This window comes from Oryza brachyantha, chromosome 3 (assembly GCF_000231095.2).
Source record: "Oryza brachyantha chromosome 3, ObraRS2, whole genome shotgun sequence".
Lineage (NCBI taxonomy): Eukaryota > Viridiplantae > Streptophyta > Magnoliopsida > Poales > Poaceae > Oryza > Oryza brachyantha.
In genome coordinates this window covers 25,512,546-25,531,799 of record NC_023165.2, presented here as the reverse complement: position 1 = coordinate 25,531,799, position 19,254 = coordinate 25,512,546, and the positions used below count along the sequence as shown (strand labels likewise).

At 43.8% G+C, this 19,254-nt stretch overlaps 4 protein-coding genes across 8 annotated transcripts; 1 reads left to right on the top strand and 3 right to left on the bottom strand.

Moving 5' to 3' along the window:
• Positions 1-2,938: 2,938 nt before the first annotated feature.
• LOC102717787 (senescence-specific cysteine protease SAG39-like) lies at positions 2,939-5,056 on the bottom strand. Its single transcript, XM_040522123.1, has 2 exons — positions 4,311-5,056; positions 2,939-3,793 (listed from the first exon to the last, which is right to left on the bottom strand). The coding sequence occupies exons 1-2, from the start codon at positions 4,774-4,776 to the stop codon at positions 3,204-3,206; spliced, it is 1,056 nt and encodes a 351-aa protein (XP_040378057.1). The 5' UTR covers positions 4,777-5,056; the 3' UTR covers positions 2,939-3,203.
• A 5,039-nt stretch (positions 5,057-10,095) lies between these two features.
• Positions 10,096-13,682, top strand: LOC102721629 (two pore potassium channel a). Of its 3 annotated transcripts, none has more exons than XM_015835229.2 (4): positions 10,096-10,168; positions 11,039-11,356; positions 12,262-13,171; positions 13,259-13,682. In XM_015835229.2, exons 3-4 carry the CDS (start codon positions 12,282-12,284, stop codon positions 13,410-13,412), a joined length of 1,044 nt encoding a protein of 347 aa, XP_015690715.1. In that variant the 5' UTR covers positions 10,096-10,168; positions 11,039-11,356; positions 12,262-12,281; the 3' UTR covers positions 13,413-13,682. The 3 variants fall into 3 exon arrangements, with proteins under 3 accessions (XP_015690715.1, XP_015690717.1, XP_006650599.1); XM_015835231.2 differs by having other exon boundaries at positions 10,099-10,168; positions 12,339-13,171; XM_006650536.3 differs by lacking the exon at positions 11,039-11,356 and having other exon boundaries at positions 10,150-10,168.
• A 283-nt stretch (positions 13,683-13,965) lies between these two features.
• Positions 13,966-19,080, bottom strand: LOC102721349 (meiotic recombination protein SPO11-1). Of its 3 annotated transcripts, none has more exons than XM_040521928.1 (15): positions 18,935-19,062; positions 18,711-18,813; positions 18,524-18,603; positions 18,338-18,439; positions 18,166-18,239; positions 17,859-17,875; positions 17,517-17,586; positions 17,389-17,425; positions 16,857-16,904; positions 16,741-16,765; positions 16,592-16,623; positions 16,407-16,512; positions 15,923-16,043; positions 15,743-15,806; positions 13,966-15,423 (listed from the first exon to the last, which is right to left on the bottom strand). In XM_040521928.1, the coding sequence occupies exons 1-15, from the start codon at positions 19,041-19,043 to the stop codon at positions 15,413-15,415; spliced, it is 999 nt and encodes a 332-aa protein (XP_040377862.1). In that variant the 5' UTR covers positions 19,044-19,062; the 3' UTR covers positions 13,966-15,412. The 3 variants fall into 3 exon arrangements, with proteins under 3 accessions (XP_040377862.1, XP_006650598.2, XP_040377863.1); XM_006650535.3 differs by having other exon boundaries at positions 13,967-15,423; positions 16,707-16,765; positions 18,935-19,080; XM_040521929.1 differs by lacking the exons at positions 18,524-18,603; positions 18,711-18,813 and having other exon boundaries at positions 13,969-15,423; positions 16,707-16,765.
• On the bottom strand, positions 14,244-14,986 carry LOC107303806 (pentatricopeptide repeat-containing protein At4g18520, chloroplastic-like). Its single transcript, XM_015834583.1, has 2 exons — positions 14,671-14,986; positions 14,244-14,539 (listed from the first exon to the last, which is right to left on the bottom strand). Exons 1-2 carry the CDS (start codon positions 14,984-14,986, stop codon positions 14,244-14,246), a joined length of 612 nt encoding a protein of 203 aa, XP_015690069.1.
• Positions 19,081-19,254: the final 174 nt, after the last annotated feature.

The following is a 19,254-nucleotide window of genomic DNA, read 5'->3' as shown; positions in this document are numbered from 1 at the left end:
AAAAAGGGAAGACAGAATATCTATGTAAGTTGGACAAAGCCTTATATGGTTTAAAACAGGCACCTAGAGCCTGGTATGCTAGGCTAAGTAAAAAGTTAATGGAGCTTGGATTTATGTCCTCAAAAGCTGACACTTCCCTGTTTTGGTATAACAAGAATGGTGTAACAATGTTCCTACTAGTTTATGTTGATGATATTATTGTGGCTAGTTCCTTTTCCCAAGCAGTATCAATTTTACTGAAAGGGCTAGAGAAAGATTTTGCCTTGAAAGATCTTGGTGATCTTCATTACTTTCTTGGCATAGAAGTCAAGAGAACAAGAGATGGATTGTTGCTCTCTCAAGAAAGGTATGCCAGTGAAATATTGAAGCGTGTGGGTATGAGTATGCGTAAGTCTGTAAGTACACCTCTCTCTGCAATGAAAAATTGTCAGCCAATGAAGGAGAAGCCCTTGGAATGAATGATTCAACTCAATATAGAAGTACAGTAGGAGCACTACAGTATCTAACACTGACTCGTCCTGATATATCTTTCTCTATTAAGAAAGTCTGTCAATATTTGCACACTCCTACTATAGCTCATTGGTCAGCAGTGAAGTGTATATTGAGATATATAAAGGGCAGTATTAGTTTGGGGCTGACAATTAGAAAGTCATCTAGTAACACTGTGAGTGCCTTTTCTGATGCAGATTGGGCAGGTTGTTCTGATGATCGAAGATCCACAGGGGGTTTTGCTGTGTTCTTTGGCTCTAATCTTATATCTTGGAGTGCCACAAAACAAGCTACTGTCTCTAGATCCAGCACAGAAGTTGAGTACAAGTCAGTAGCGAATGCAACAGCTGAGGTTATGTGGGTAAGAAAGTTGCTAGAGGAACTGAAGATACCACATCCTCAACCATCAGTACTATGGTGTGATAATATTGGAGCTACTTATTTATCAGTTAATCCTGTCTTTCATGCCAGGACTAAACACATTGAAGTAGACTATCATTTTGTCAGAGAACAGGTAGCAGCTAAACAACTGGAAATTCGCTTCATATCCTCACAGGATCAGGTGGTAGATGGATTTACAAAACCCTTGTCGGTCAGACAATTGATTATGTTTCGGCACAATCTCAATCTTGGAGACTTGAGATTGAGGGGGGTGTTAGATAATCAAGGCCCATTGGGCTGTATATGTGTATACGGTAGTATATGGTTAGCTAGCTAAGGTTAAGCTTCTGTTCTTCTTGATTAGGTGCTTATCTTAGTAAACAACCATGTAACAACCAGAGAGTTTTTAGCTTGTATTTGTTTTATCTGTACACCACGCCGGTGGGCTTTTCCCGGCTCTATATAAACACGTAAGCGTGCACGAGCCAAAGTGCTACATTTCCTTTCATTATATAACACTATAATTAGCATAAGATAGTTGTCTTATCCTAAGTAGTGGCCAAGTCAGCAAAAATGGAATAACAATGTGACCTACATGCCTATTAAAGAAAAATAAAATAAGTGGAATCCACCTCCCTCCTCACATTGCCTCTCTTTCTTTGTCTCTCCCTTCTTAATCCTTTTCTTTGTTCCACCTTCTGTTGAAATCAAACCCTAACAGAGTAGAGGAGGGCGAGGATGGGTGGGCTCAACTCCAACGGCTTCGGTGGTGGCGCGGTGGTGGACAATGTCAAAGACACCATGGTGTGAAGGGGGATGTAAATGGGCAAGCTCGAACCCGACAACTTCAACAGCGGTATTGTGAGGAATAGGGCTGATGGCTCTGGCGGTAGCGTGGTGGGGGATAGGATCAATGGCTCTGGCGATGACGACGTCATTATCATTGGCCATGAAGAGGTTGACTGGGTGGAGCTCTGTTTCCGGGAGGATCCAACCAAAGTTGGAGAGGAGCGGGCAACTGTCGACAACGTCGCCCTGCCAAAGATGAGGACCCAAAAACAAAATAATCAACACTTCAACAACAAACAAATATTTCGTTTCAGTTTCAACCGGTACCTTTTCCCCTTGTGAGCATAGTGTCACACGCTAATTGCTATGATGCCCTCAACATGCCATAACATCAATGGTGAAGGTGCTCGCCTCCAGCGAGTTTGTGATAGCGCAATAGCCATTTTAATCTACCTGGTTGGACATTGAAACTCTGATCCTGGTGTTATGGTACTCACTATAGTAGAGTGTGTCGAGCACGAAATTTTCATTTCACTTGAGCCACCTATACGAGGCTGATGAGTTGCAACTGCATGAACACCAACTCGTCGAAGGCGGTGACGACCGCATGAACTTTAAGAGATAAAAGGTCGAAGGCGATGACCACCAAGGGCGGACAAAGCCGCTCGGGTTGGTCATGTCCTCAAGAGAGATGGAGAGAAGATGGGAGAAGGAAAGGGTTTTTTTATTGTGAATTTGTGTTACAACATGAACACCGTGTAAGTCGAAAAATCGCCTAGAATGGCACATAGACGTCAATATAGATGAAATTGATGTCTAAACAGCTTAGGGAGGCAATTTAATATGGTTTTAATAGTTTAGAGTGTCTTTATATTTATTTTTATGGTTATGGAATGTGATTCGGATTCGACCTATAGTTGAAAGAGGTAAAATGACATTTTTCTTTGTCTTTACTGGCCTCCTTGAGGAGAGGCTTCGGCAGTAGCTCCTCTCATCATCTTTAGCTTTGAAATCCAGAAGACAAACCATACGTCTCAATATGGAAGGCCTAACTTTTAAAAAGTTTCAATAGAACGGCTTCTTATTATCTGCTTCTTAGAGTGTTAAACTGTCGAACATTTCTCCCATCCTTAAAGAGGTACCATTGTTTTTTATCATAGAAAATAATGGTATCTCATGATATACCCTCAAGAATGAGAAAAATACTCTAAACTGTCGTAGACAGATCCTACGACACGATCAAACATGATCATGCTATACGCAAAACCAGAAATGCCACAATATGTACAATAATATAGTTTATGTTCATTCATATAATCATATATGTATTAATGTACATCATACACACTATGAGTAAACACACTACGTACAGTCCAGCGCGTCCAACCTGCAGGCTTTTGCATGGGCCGGCCGGTGCAGAATAGAGACAATTTACACGGTGCAGTGGCGCTATGCATACATACACACGCCTTGAAATCTTGGTTGACTGATCCAATTAATAATGTAATTAATAATGTGATTATGTGATTGTTGGGTGTAATAAATCAGACGGGGTACGAGGCCATCTTGGCGATGCCGCAGGCGCCCTCCTGGCCGACGCCGCGGCGGATCCTGACGTAGCCGCCCTCGCCCCAGGACGCGCCCCACGAGTTCTTCATCAGCCAGTAGCCCGTGCCATCGCTGGCCGTGCCGTAGCCGACCGCCGTCACGGCGTGGTTGAGCTCCGTGCCGCACCCGGCGCCGCCGAGCACGCCGCGGTCGTAGAACCGGAACACGTAGCCCGCGCCGTTGATGGCCACGGACACCGGCTGGTGCGCCACGGCCGCCATGAGCGCGCCCTCGTTGTTGGCCGGCACGTCCTGGAACCCCCGGATGGAGGACGACGACGCCGCCGCCGCGCGCCCGCGGCACGCCCCGTCCACGCCGCGGTACGGGTAGGACGACTCCGCGGCGAGGCCGCCGCGGCGGGCGATGTACTGGAACGCGTTGTCCATGAGGCCGCCGTCGCAGCCCTGGTCCTCGCCGCGGATGTCGCAGTCGACCAGCTCCTGCTCCGACAGCGACACCAGCTGCCCCGTCCTGATCTTCGTCAGCCCTTCCACCGCCGCCACCGCCGAGAACGCCCAGCAGCAACCTGCCGTGCATGCGACGACACGTAAGCATAATTAGCCCAGTACATCAACTTGCTAAATACAACTCTCTCTGTCTCTCTAATTAACTTTACTAAGGTTTGTTATATTTGACCATATGTTGACCCAAAAGTGCATGCATAGACTTTCCAGTAGACTCTGGTCCTGGTCAGTAGAATCTCCTGTCTCTTTGGATTAACCACTTTACCTTCCCGTTTGACCGGACGCGCGTGTCACGTAGTATCTCCGCTTAAAATATTTTTATTTTTGAAAATTTGGTAAATAATTTTATGTTAAAATAAATTTACATAATATAATAAGTTTATGATATTACTTTTTGAGCATTTAAGAAATTATCGGCAATCAGAATTTTAAATATTTGATCAAATTTGTCACGATCAACAAATATTTTTTTTATTGGAGGGTGTACCCGTTAAATGATTTTTTTCAATTATTACTAGTTCACGCATGCAAAATTATTGTGTAATCAATTAACTTGTTCGTGCTTGTCGGAGTTCGTACCGCACGAGCCTTGGTCCTTGACGCCGGTGACGGCGCCCATCGCCCTCCAGTCCATGCCCTGCGGCGCGGCGGCGAGGCTGAAGTTCTCGTACCTGAACCGGCCGCCGCTGCCGCCGCCGGCCACGGACGGCGGGCGCTGGTAACCTGTCCTCGCCGCGCGGAACTCGTCGTCGGTGAGGTCGGCGAACTTGTTGGTGGCCAGCCGGTGGCTGCCGCCCTCCGCCTCCGCGGCGGCGTTGAACGAGTCGATCAGCTTGGCGTTCGCCCCGAACACCTCCCGCCGCCGCGCCTTCTCGTCCTCGTCCCTGTACGTCCTCCCGTGCTCCGCCATCCACTTCTCGTGCCTCGATGCCATGGCCACATGGCCCGCGGCGGCGGCATCGCCGCCGGCGAGCTCGCGGGCCGCGAGCGCGCCAGGTGTGCTGCTCATGACAAGAACAGCAAGGATTAACGTGGACAGAGCCATGTCTAGATTCAGAGAGCCAGCTACTCAGCTCCAGTCACAGCTAGTGAGCTCAGTCTCGCAATGTCCAGCTGATGCTTAAAGTGAGCTAGCGTCTTGCGTGGCCAAATGTTGCAAGGAAGGAAGGGCTTTATATAGGAAATGCAGCATGACAGTGTACAGGAGATTAAAAGAATTGCCCAAACCAAGAGAAGTTAGGCAGGATTAACTGTGAGTAACAATCACAGTAGCCTAACAAATTAAACTATATGTAGCAATCACAATTAATGACCAGCAAGAAGGTCCAAGATCAAAGAGCCGTGAAGTAAGATCCTAGCTAGCTACACACATAATTTGCTGAAGCCAACGTCCTGGCATGGATCGATCTCTGCTATATATGCATTGATTAGATAATGCTCCACACGATGTTGCCGTCTTTTTTTTAGCTGATTGAGACCTGCAAGAACATGGAGGCCATGCATATATACATATGTGTGTTCCTTATAAAATGTTCACATCGAATTATTATCGACCTGCATTTGGTGTCGTGAGCCATCCGTTCTCTCCTGGATAGAATCGTGAGTGATTCCTAACCAGGGTTAGGATCAAGCCGAGAAGGATAGATGTGGATTCCAACCATGGAATCTCTTGGCCTAGGTTGAATTGATCGGAACTCTCAACTCTGCTAGCTGGTGAGCTCTGTCAACTCTGTCCTCTCCAGGAAGGATTGGTAGCAACGAAAACAATTGCTAGCTGGTGAGCAAATGTTTGAGCACCAATCTCACGAAAACAACTAAATTCCCGTAGCAATCTGAAAGGAAAATGGTTCTTTTACGGTCCACTGTCATACTTTGGGACATATTGTGGGTTGATTTTTCGGTTAGACACCGGATAAAAGAATTAGAGATAGAGACCGGTATAAGAAATTCGAAATCCACAATAACTGTTTTTACCGTGTCATACTAAAACAAGAAAAGAAACAAATAAAGAGATAGAATAGGAGTTTGTTTCAGTGATCGGTAGAATCAAAATTTTCTAATAAATTTGAGATACACCACGAGCTCCACCAGTGCATATAAATAGAGGAACAGAGGAGGAGGGGATGCCCAAGTTTTCTGTTCTTAAACCAAAACCCTAATTGTCTAATCGATTAGACACCGGAAGGGGTCGTGTCTTTGAAAAGACGCAGAAGAAGGGAGGCGCAGAAGACGAATTCGATCGCAATGTCTTCTCAACCAGGTCAGTGGTTTAATTATTTTTGCATTAGCAGAGGTGATTAATATTAGGCTAAGATTAGAAATTGACGTTTGATAAGATAACCCAAAACAAAATTGACAAAATAGCTGACATCAATTGATTTTCCGCGGTTCTCCTGGAGTTCAGTTCATCAACAACAGTTGAAATGACACCTTGGTGCAACGGATTCGTGTCATTTTCAGGGTATCTCCGTTTGTGCACGCAAGAAAAACGGTTGAACACAGCGTCGCCTTTCTACTTAAGTAGAAAAGGAGTCCAGGCTAGAAAATTGACAGCTTATGGGGCTCACTTTTTTTTTGTCTACTACGACCAGTTCCAAACGAGAGCCCTATCACCTCCCGCTTATCAGCTGCTGGCTGCGCACGTAACAAGAGTCCCAGCTAACCTTCTCTTCAGACCGTTTACCCTGGTTTTATCCTGATGGGGTTTGGGTTCTTTGCTCACTGTAGTGCAATCACTCCCTCAGTATCACGTCCAATTTTCTTCTGTTTTTTTTTGTCAGAAAGAGTGGTGGTTTAGTTATGCACATCGCATGCATCTACAGCTGAATCGCTCCTGCTAGTCCAGAGAAGTTCAAGGATGGAAGTTTCAGAGAAGTTCAGAGATGCCACCACCGCTGAAGCCTGAAATTGAATGGCTTCATGGGTGAATCCAGAGAATAAGTACAACCACAGTACGAAACAAGGAGATGACGAAAGTTGGGTCTGGAAACATAGTTAATTAGGTTCATCATTCATGCGTGGAATTATGATCTTAAGAGTTTCTCGATTCATAACATGCTATTGTTACATAGGCTGCCGTTTTCACTTGAAAACAAAAGAGAGAAATTGGGGTATGTTTCAAGAGAGGGATTGCATTAAATAGGAAGTCCACACCTTTAGCTCTGGTGGAGCATACTGTGGGTATGAGGTTAACCGGTCTTCAAACAATTCGTTCAAGTTTTGAGCAAAGAATTTTTTTTTTCTGTAAACTTTAGGAAAGCATATTGCTCCTGCAAAAAGGTGTTCTGAAATTTCTATGCTTCATTGATTTTGAAATTCACTCATATGGCTATAAGAGGTAGTGTCCTGAAATTTCTTTGTTTTTTTTTTGGGTAATGGAATTGTATCCAAAGTGCTGTGAAATGTGTTGCCTTACATATTGGAGTACATTGTTTTCTTTGCATACGCCATTCCGACGTCAGGCAACAGGACACGCCAGAGAGCTTTCTGGCATTAATTGAAGAATGCATACAGATCAGTCACTGGAAAGCCCCAGATTGCTAGTATGATCGATCGATGAAGAAGAACATGCTGTATTCATTCAGGGAAGAGAACAAGGAGGAAAAAGAAGTGGAGGAGCACGATTCCTTGAGAGGAAGGCAAGTAGTAGTAGCACTGTTGTGATAGAAGCAAGAAGGCTGGGCTTTGAGGCTGAGAACATCAATGGCAATGGCGATGGCCTTTTTTTTGCCATGTCAGCATGTGACCTGTAGTGAAGGTCGGATGGGCCCTCTCCAGAATGGATGTATATGTCGAGAGAACAGTACAGCTCGAGGTATCTGTCTTGATTCAGCAGGGAAATAAATGATATATGTGTTCTCGATCTTTTGATGTTGATGCTGTGGCACTGTTTCACGTGTGTTGTGTGACACGGCTCTCGTACATGTACCTCCAATAGTCCAGTAGCAAGTACGTCAACAATTGCCTACTTTCTAACAAGTAGGGTTGGCAACGGAGCAGGACAGGATCAGTTTGGGCAAAAAAGACTCCAACCCCGAAATCAAGAACGGGCAAAAATTCCTCCTTGACCCCGACCCTGACGGATCCCCGGACATGGTCGGGGCCTCGACGCCCTTGAGGAATCACGAACAAAGAGAGAAGAGGGACTCACCGCTGTACAATCGCCGCGCCGTCGAGCCCTTGCGACCTTGTCCCATCATCATGCCCGGCCGTCGTGCCGTCGAGCCCCTGCTCCATGTCGCGCCCGGTCGTCGAGTCGTCCTAGCCATCATGTCGTCCCGCGGCCACGCGTTGCCGCTCCCGCCGTCGCGCCAGGCCGCCTGTCGTTGCCACCCCGCCGCGCTGCCTCGCGGTCGCACGTCGCCGCCGCACAGCGCCGTCGCGTCGGCCGGCGGCGCCACCGCTACTACTAGTCGTGAAGGAGAGTGACTAAGTGAGGGAGAGAGAAGGTAGGGTTAGGTTAGATTTGTTGGGCTTTTGTCTTTTGGGCTTTGCATTTAACAATCTAGTTTGCCTTCTCGGGTCCCCACAGTTACAAAGCCGTTCCCGGCCCCGCCCCCGACCAAACCCGAGGCTCCGGCCCTGACTCCCCCGGGGCGAAAATGTCCCCCGCCCCCGCGGGTAATTGCCAACCCTACTAACAAGTGGATTGTAAGTGATATTAGAAGTTATGAACTGACAATTGGGCCTAGTTTTCCAAGTGATATGGGTCATAGCTTGTATTTTTTTCTTTCATGTAGCATTTAGGTTTTAGGTGACTGAAATTGCTCAACCTAGCACCTGGTGTGTGTTGGGGGTGCTGATAAGTGATACAACACTGATGTCCTCTTCTCTACCCATAAGTGTGTTACGATGTTAGTGGTGACAACTACAGCTCTAGGACATGGCTAGGGTGCAGGGAGGGTTGTGGACAGAGAAAGGGAGTTTCCCTTTGGCTTAGATGAATGGTTGTGTGTAGTGGTCGAACCGGTGGTGGGTGCGGCAACCAACGGGTGACGAGATGGTGGGAGTGTCGTTAGGCCCACAAAGATATAGGCCAATGTTGGTGGGGTCAACGGCATGGGGGGGTGAGGAGGCCATGAGGTTAGTAGGTGAGGGACAATAGTAATAGATTCAGTGGCATGAGCCATTAAAGATAAAGAAGGTGAGACTGTGTGAGGGCATATCCCCCTCTCCGATCTTAGGGAGGAGGTGACAATAGTATGAAAGCTTGCGAGTTATCTCTGCCTCAGCATGGCATCATAGGGAGGGGGATAGGAGAGTAAGATGTCAGTATTAGTATTCAGTACAAATCTCGATGCAATATTAGCCATACAAACAATTAACTGAAATTTAGGTGACTAAATACTAAATAACTCCATAATGTTGATTAAGATAAGCTATGTTATACAAAAGATATAAGGTGTCTAACTGGCATACTTCCCACGGCTCAACTTAGCACATGTGCCCTGGAATCGGTTCGGTTGGTTTCCTACTATGTATCATGACATAAAGATTAATTGCTTATTCGTCAAACGGAGGTGCGGTTTTCCATATCACTCATACGCGGAGTCATTTGTGTCACTTAAACTGGACCAGAATTATATATGTTACCACCCATATGATTATGGTGCCACATGACATACACAATACTAAAATTATGTTTTAAAATTTAGATTTTGGTTGTGGCTAATAAGCCAACAAGCAAGTGATGAGTTTTACGTATCTACGCTATTGATTTTTTTCATGCTCATATATAAGTTTTATTTCTCATAATACAATTTGTGTATTTCGAAAACTAAGGCCGGCCTGTTCAGACTTCAGCCCAGTCGCTCCTATAACGACACAATCCAAACAATCTGACTATCTGAGCTCCATCCCTCGGGGTTGGACACACAAATTTCCCTGAGCCCAGTTGCCTTCACATATATTATATTTTCTCGCGAAGAATTGCTTGAAAATGTTTAAGACTTCATGGACGTATTCTACACGATGGCGTAACGAGAACAATGCCATATGTCGCTACTCGACCAGGCACCACCATGCATGGCAAATTGGCAATGTCTTTTATACCTGGATGAACATCCGTACAGCGTTTTAATCGTCCGATATTTTAAGTAGCTTGCCTTACATAGATGGGGAGTACTTCTTATAGCATTTTCAACACGTCATCTGTCACATGCTCCATCCTAAAGATAATATATATAAGGAAAAATTAGCTTCGGTAGATGCGTCATTCAATCTAAAAAAACCGTATCATCCATAATGGAGGGAGGAACGCTAAATATATATATATATATATATTTTCTTTCCTCACGCTATTTTTGATCCGCTGAACGCTAAAATTCCGAGGCCCCGACACCAAAGCTTCATGGGGGAAAATGAACCCCGACCTCGGTAAGGATATTGCCAAGCCTATGCGTCGTTCCAATTCCTCCTCATCGTCGTCGTTGGCCAAGGTGAGCCCCCATTCCATCCCCTTTCTGTGTGATTCTAGCAAGGTGGTGGCATAGAGGAGTGAGGGTGAATAAGAAAGGGAGAAAAAAGATTATTTGATTTATGTGATACATATTTAATGGTATAAAAGATAGAATTAACTATTACAAAGTTGAAAAAAAAATCTAATTTAGAAATGTGAGATGATAATATTTTATATAAAAACTTTTTAAAAGAAAACCCATAGTTTGTGCAAAGACTGAGAAAAAAATGGCGATACTCTACCAAAAGAACCACACACAACGGAGGTAGGGCATGTTCTTTAGGTGATCAAAGACTAAATCTTTCTGATTTTTAATAACTATTTAATGATATAAACAATAGTTATTTTAAAATACAAAATGACGATTTTCTATATAGAAACTTCTAGCGAAAAAAGAAACATGCCGTTGAGCGATTCGAAAAACATGCGTATAAAAACAAAAAAATAATTAGGACATAACCTTTGGAGAAGAATACAACTGTAGTATTACGTTCCAGTTCCTACCGGCATACTAGTTGTAGTAGAAGTTAAGAAGTCAGAAGTCTAGACCAGACCAGCTAATCACTCTCGTTCTAATGTTATCTATAATTTAATGACTAGGACGGCATCTTTATAATTAAATGAATTATATATAGAAAAATAATATAACAAGTGAGTAAATAAAGAAAGAAAAAACATCTCTCGCATGAGACCTGCTCTACTCACCGAAAGACATAACGAGAGACATAACGAGAGAGACGAGTAATATTAAATCTAAATATAAGTTAATAGTATTTATATTATAAAATTAATATCTAGCGATAATTCCTTTATGACATGAAAAATATAAAGTGTGGAAAAGCCGAAGCAGGTCAAACGTGGGATAGAGATGCTCCCCAGCACGGATAGCAGCATCCATGCTACCCGGAACGGTGGAGTAGGCGACCGCCTTAAAATATACTCCGCCCGACTAGTCAGTCCCCCGACGTGTCAGCGACGCGCAGAATCTGGCCGGTGTTTGCAGTTGTAGGCAGAGGCAGGAGCCAACAGATCGAGCCCTGAAGCCGGCAGCAGTGGCGGCGGCCTCTCATCAGGCGCCTACTCCACCGTTCTCCCAGGAGGGAATTGAAGTGGAGGGAAGAGCAGATCGAGGCGCGGCGCCCCCCCTCGGCCGGTGCCCTGAGGAAAGGTAAGAGAAGCGCGCGCTCTCTCTCTCTCGTTGCTGACCTCCTGCTTCCCTCGCGGGAATAGCAGTTGCTTGTGGCTGTGGCCGTGGGATCGCGTCGAGAGCAGCTGTTCTTGATGTGTTGTTCTACATCATTTTGCTGTTTCGACCACCCTCCCATCTGCATCGTTTCGCTGACTTCTTGTTCAGTTTATGCATTTCTTTTTAACTGAGAATTTAGAAATAATTAGAACGAGAGAGAGAGAGAGAGAGAGCGGAGATCTTGTCTAAACGAATGGAGGATAGAGATTGGAGAGTAGACTTTAGTCGAGAAAGAAAGGGACAGATGGAGTGGAGATCAGGGCGGTGGGGATCCTCATACCTGTGGCCTTCCCGTGCCCAAAGAGGCATGTCAGAAAGGTCATGCTGCCTTGCGTAAGTTGCACATGAATTTTGTAATCACCTGTGCTCAGTCCAACTGTGAACTGTTCATATGTAGCACATTAGCAGGTGATGCTCAGGATGATGGTAACTCACCTGGGGAAATCGCTGATGGAGCAGAATGATTTCCTGCCCTGCTGCTGGTTAGGGTTGTTCATGTGCGCACCTCTTCCCGATAGGTTTCAATTCATCTGAAGAGGCCAAGGGAGCTTTCTGGCGTGAGGCACCTGTAATTGGGGCAATCAGATATTTTAGATTTATACTTTCTTTTTTTTTAGGTTTATACTTTCTAGCATGTATAATCAAGAAAAGAGCTTAGAAGAATGCAGCCCCTCAGTTCTTCGTGCAATCCCGTCATATTCAGCAAATCCTGCCTTAGTTTTACCAGATAATTTGTGACCTTACAAATCCTTTCTTCTATCTCCCATATTTGTCAAATTGCACTATATTCATGCCATTCTCTGAATTAAGTTTTTGACTGTGACCAGAACAAATCCAGGCCAATATAATGGATGACAACAGTATTCAGCAATCATTGCTAGCTGACACTCCTAATGCGCTGCAGCAGAAGCCATCAGAAGGAGTGAATCGGTTTCGACGATGCAGGTCGACTCCTTCCTCAGATCCTGTTCAAAGCCCCCCTGAGAAAGGCTCATCGGTTACAGCCAAGGAGTTATTCAAGGAGATGAGGCCGAGTTTCAGACTAGTAGGACTTCTCCTTTTTGTCTACCTACTACTGGGTGTCCTGGCATTTTATGCTGTCATGGATGAGATATCAGGCAAGCGAACAAACAGGGTGCTTGATGCCTTGTACTTCTGTATTGTCACAATGACCACTGTGGGCTATGGAGACCTCGTCCCTAACAACGACGCAACAAAACTGCTTGCCTGTGCTTTTGTCTTCATGGGTATGGCAGTCGTTGCTCTCTTTGTCAGCAAAGTGGCAGATTATCTTGTTGAGAAGCAGGAAGTGCTGTTCTTCAGAGCATTGCACACAAATATGAAGGGTGGTGAGGCCAAGATGCTTAGAGCAATTGAGACAAACAGGATTAAATATAAATTTTACACAAATGCTGTGGTTCTTGTGTTATGCATTGTTTCTGGGACTGTATTTCTGTGGAAAGTGGAGAGGCTGAGTTTTGTTGATTCCTTCTACTGTGTATGTGCCACAATCACTACCCTGGGTTATGGGGATAAAAGCTTCTCATCCAAACTGGGGCGTATTTTTGCGGTCTTTTGGATTATCACGAGCACTATCATCATGGCACAGTTCTTCATGTACCTTGCTGAGATCTACACTGAGCGCCGGCAGAAAATGCTGGCGAATTGGGTTCTCACACGCAAAATGACAAAAAGGGATTTGGAGGCAGCTGATCTGGATGATGATCGACAAGTTGCGTAAGTACACGATTCACATAGAGTATTCTTCTTCCATCATATCCCAAAATTATTGATGATGACATCTGAAATTTGGTCTGTTCACAGTGCTGCAGAATTTGTTGTGTACAAGCTCAAAGAACTGGGCAAGATCAACCAAGAGGAGATTTCTTCTTTTCTGGAGGAGTTTGACAAGCTGGATTATGACCACTCCGGCACCCTCTCCCCATATGACCTTACCCTAGCACAATCCATTCAGTGAAAAACATGCCTTCTCCATTGATTTACTGTTTCAATGGCTTTCTCTGATTCTGCTAAGTAGTTATCAGCTGTGCTCTGTCCAACTGTCCATATGTAATTCTGTAGGTAACAAAAGAAACAAGTGGTCCTTATATTGTACATCTAATATAGTGGATCAGCTCACCGGTTCTTGAATACGTGTAAGAGAAGTATTTGTGAAGTTTCACCAAGCTTGTACACCTGCAGATATATATGAAATCTGATCAGCTATTTTCTGTGTGCAATGTTTTCGGCTTGTCGTGCACATGATAGCTTGTGTCGGTGTTGCACACCTGGAATGTAAGCAAACTTTCCTAACTTCGTTGCTCTTTCCTCCTAGCACCATAACTGCAAGAAAGTTGAGAAGGCTGATGATGCATTGATGCCTGGAGACGAATTCTCAGGTAAGACCGGGATAGTTAACCTCCGCTATCACAGGATGACAAAATAGCAGAACCAAGACATGCATAGTTTCACAGTACTCATGTATTTCACCTCTAAAAGGTTGCCACTAGTCATGTCACAAACCCCACATAAAAACTACTACACAATTCTTAAGGTGGTATTTGTATTCTCAGTTCTTAAGACAAATCACTGTCATATAAACCATTGCAGAAAAATACTACAGGGGGTTAAATTACAAGAGTGGTGAGTGCCCGTAACTGTTAAATCCAACTCAAAAGGGGTCACACAATATGATTAAACATGTGACCACAGTTAGCATGACAAAAACAAAGTAAGACTCGCGACATGCATAATTCTGGATAGATAGAGGTATATCCAATCTACATGCAAAATTCTTGCCATGGGAGAACTAATCTAATGCCGAGCTGAAAACTGAACCAGCGACTGAGCCAGAGAAGGAGATGGATTCCCATTGAAGATCTCCACATGATGTCTGAGCTGTTGAGAGCACAAAGTCATCAACTTCATGCCCTTCTTGCTGCATTAGGTACATGTGCTTCAAAGCCTCTTCACAGAGGCCATTCTGAGAAAATCCTGTAATAATCACTTTCCATGTTACCAAGTTATGGTCTGGCATGGCGTCAAAGACTCTTCGGGCTTCATTGACTTTTCCACACCTCATGTACATATCAATAAGTGAGCTTCCTACAAACACATTGGAGAAATCTTGAGTCTGTTTAACAAAAACCATGGATCTTCCTTCCATATTGCAGCGCCTCCAACTTTGCACAAGCTTTCAGAGCAGAGGAGTAAAGTGTAGGTATTTGGTTTTACACCATCACATAACATATCATGTAATGATTTAAGTGCTTCAACATTATGACCAAGATTATTGTAGCCAGAAATCACAGCTGTCCATGAGACTGCATCACGGCCCGGCATCACTTCAAGAATTCTTGCAGCATATGTATACTCTCCACATTTACAGTAGAACCAAACAAGTGTACCCCCACTTTGAAGATTGACTTCCATAGAATTCTTTATTATCTGAGCATGCAATTCCTCTCCAAGATAAAGCGATTGTAAGGAGCCACAGACACTTAAGAGACCAACAATGGTGAGGTTGTTAACAAACACACGGTGCATCTTCATCTTTCTGAACCGCAATATAGCCTTTTCACCATGGCCACTACCTTTCTGGATGATAAACTGGCAGAACCAAGGCGTGCATAGTTGTAGACTACACAGGTGTTCACTTCTAAAATGTGGCCATTAGTAATGCAATAAACCCCAAATAAAGCTACACAGCGCCGAATCATTACGGCATATTAACAGTTGCAGAAAAATATTTGCAGGGGGTTAAACTACCAGAGTGCCAAACATGTTACTAAAGCTATTGCGACAAAAACAAAATAAGACTTGCCACACGAAAAATTCTAAATAGATACAGGTATAACCAATCTTATATATGTCTTCCTTGTTTGATCTTCTGGGGTATGTACTCTTCTGATAAAAAGGAAATGGAACTTGCAGATAATGCCTCAATCTCAAATTTGACACCCTTTTGCAACATGGCTTCTAACTCCAACCTGCCAAAAAAAGTATATCATCGCAAAATTCAGGATTAAAGTTTCTGGAAATAACATGAACCGATATCCATTAGAAAAACACCCAAACACCTTTCAAGTAGGAAAAGCTCGACAATAATGAGTTTTCAAAAACTACGTACAAGAAACAGAAGAGAAGGCATTAAGTCAGGGGTAACAACTTTTGTTAACAATTTAGCATGATATGTAAACTCATATGAAAGAGTCTAAGAAGATGAGGTTAACTATTAAAACAAGAAAGCAAAGAAAATGTTCCACTCGCTAATTCTGAGCTATAACGTGTAAACTCCCATCACCTTACCTCCATTGTGGGGCTTCCCTGTGCAAGTAACACCTCGAGAGAATTCCTTCAGCTTTCCTCCTATCTGCAGCAGCATAGATGGGGTAAGAGGATGGTATTTAATATGACAACAAACAAGGTACTTCTAAATTCCAAGAAAAAGGAGTAGAGATATCATTTATATCCTCAAAGTTTAGTAACCTTCAGATGACAAGTGAAGTAGGCAGCACTCTGGAAGGCAATAATCCTCAAAATCAGATGTGAAGACCCCAAGCCACCGCATATCAGGTATACGTAGGAAATTTGCATCATACGCCAATTGCTTAAACAGAATTGGAATTACACAACACAAGGAGTAGAAAAAATTGGTTAGCAACACAAATTATACCATACTTTCAAGGATTAAATAAACTTGCAAAACTAGCAAAAATGGGACATAGTTTCGATAAAATATGACATTCTAACTGGCCTTAGAGCTTCCAAACAAACTGAAAGCATAATATTTGATTCAAATATGCCTTGATATTGGACAAGGATGGAAATGCATAGGGAAAAGGAAAGTGTAGAATACTAGTATGAACATTTACATGAGATTCTTACATGTGATTTTAAGTAAACAGGTATGCTATGGTAGTGTATAATAGAAACACATAACTAAAAGCTAGTTAGATAAATCATAACCTACCAGTGAACCAAATTTATAGGTGGCCAGAATGTCAAAACCATAAGGGTCTGCATCCACCAAGCAATAAGCTGGCAATTGCAGCTCTTCAACAAGGTAGCGCAAGAATCTGGAAAAACAAAAGGATGTACATTTAAAATACCAATTCAAAAAAAAAACTACAAGAGAATATAAGAAAGAACATATGCCTTCTTGTTGGAATATCTGGGTAGCCTCTTCCCTGAACAGACAAAATTACAGTATCAAGAACAAAAGCAAGAAAATAATTTATGTATAAAGCTGAATTCAGCAGTTAGTAAGTACTGTAATCACAATGCAGCGATTCCTTTCACAGAACTTATCATTAGCCAAACGTTGAAACACTGCAATGGGAGTACAGAAGCAAACTGTTGGAAGGCTGGAAGCGTGGAGTACAAATTTTACATCCACATAGGGAATCTTTAAGCCTCATACCTGTCTCCTTCTCAACAACAAGAATGTAGTCTGCAACGCTAACAACATCTACAAGAGAAAACCTAAGATAGTTCAAGTTCATTGCAATGTAGTTTAGGCATCAAGGATAATAAAACTGAAGTTCACAGATAACAAAAGAGGAAACTTATAACATACAGAGAGTAGAAGAATAAGTATAATTAACCCCATTTGCACTCAAAAAAAAAGATGAAGAACAAACTGCAGTTTCGTTTGTCCAATTTATTTCTGGCATACCTAAACCCAGCATTCTAGCTGCTAAAGATACTAAGCATTGGTTTTATTCTATCTTCTAATAAACAGTACCATGCTAGGAGATCAATCCTAGCTGTTCAATTCAGAATATATGAAAGTGAACTCTTTGAGAACAAAGGATGGTGGTTAATTCTGAATAATTGAGACTATGGTACAGCCTCTGGTGCAATCTCTGTCAGCACGTTATGAAACAATTGTTTTCACAAAGCAGATTAATGGTAACACCAATATTTAAATTTGGATATTATTGTTGAGCAACCTTTTATTTCTTCGATGCTAACTGGGATAGAGAAGGCCTGCAATTGAAGAAGGTAAAAGGCAAACCAAGTCAATAAAAAAGTAAAAGGAACATATTACAGTTATTAGAGGAACCAATTGGAAGCTCACAGCATTGACATTTATTATGCAATTAACTTTCTTTTCTCCCTCCAAAAATCTTATCCAGCCCATCACCAAACTGGAATAATAAAGGCATTGATAAGTGGATAACAGGGGAAATGAACAAGTGACGAAATATACAAACATAGCACGGTAATAGCAGCTGTCACATTGCTCTACAAGCCTTTGCCAGAAGAGAAGCATCTGACTGTTTTACACTCAGATTCCCAGATCTTGTTTTAAGTAGATCAAGTGTTTGGAAGCTTAAGGGTAAAGAATATTTTATTTAGCATTGGCATGGAACATCATTATATGATAGCACAATTCTGTGCCAGTTGACAGAGCTCCTACCCTTTTGCCACAGGAACCTGCAAGAAGCCAAGAGAGCACATATTCCAGTCAGTTATGACAGTTCATGAGTTCAAGATTATAACAGTTTGAGTTCAAGACGTAAGACAGCATTGAAAAAACAATATAACAGGCTAACAGCTTCCTGATTCATGAAAGAAATACAGACATAGAAGACTAATACATCAAATAAACAGTGGCATGCAGTACGCCATGATAGAGCAACTGGTAGCAATATAACTGGAAACTTATTAATTATCACGTAATTGAAGCTTCAAGAAAAAAAAAACACAGAATAAGTGGTACATACCACATTGAGATTGTGCCGGCTGCACTTAAAGAGTACACATATATCATTGATCCCACGGTCAACAACCGCTTGTTCTGCAGTGGTTAGACAAAACAGTTTTCTGAATTCCAGTTACCACACCGAGGAAAACAAATTCAGAAGCGGGGGCGGCAGACGTATAAACTATACAGACCTTGGAATATGGAGGGGTACATATAGTAGATGTCCCTCTTGGAGCAGTGCTTGTTCTGCTGCAGGAGCTGCTGCACGACGAGAAGAACTCTGAGGAGCACATCTGCACATCAACAGGACACCCCAAACTGAATAGGTTGAGAAAAAAAAAATCACCGAAAGATGAGTTTGCTGCGCGGATTCGTACTGAGCCGGGAAGTGTGGGAGTCCCTGCTGTGGAGGAGGGACACGACGTCGGTGCCGACGGGGACGTCGTAGCTGCAGGCGCTGCAGGCGCACGCAGGGGGGGTGGGGGGTGGGGGGTGGGGGGGGGGTGAGAATCTGAAACAGTCATTGAAGCCGATGAGATGCTAGGGTGAGGCGCGGAGGCCAACCATGGGGATGCGGCGGCGGAGGCGCAGTAGTTCTGGTAGCGGTGGAGCGCGACGGACGGGGAGCGGCCGGCAGCGACCTCGGAGACGACCCAGCGCACCAGGCCTGCCGATTCCGTCCACCGTCCCCGCGCGAGCGCGTTGACGGGGGGCGCGTGTTTACTCCGGTTGATACCGCAGCGAAAGGATTCCGAATGCTCATAAGCGAGGAGGGAGGGGGAACGCACCTCTGATCCTGCGGAGGAGGATTGCCGCTTCCTCCTGCCGCCGCACTCGCCGCTGCTCGTCGTCGTCGTCGAGCACCGCCGCGCGCCTCCTCTTCTCCCTCCCCGCCATGAGGGATCGCTGTGAGCCTTCGGCGCTTGGGCCAACAACGGCTAGCCCAGTACGGCAGTACTAGTACTGAACTTCCCTGGGCTATTGTTATTGTTAACGCTCTTACGCTTTTTTTTGTGTGTGAAAAAAGAAATTCTAATAGATAATACTTTATTTAGGGGCCCCTTGGATCAAAGAATTTGGTTCAAATTTTATAGAATTTTGAGCCCTT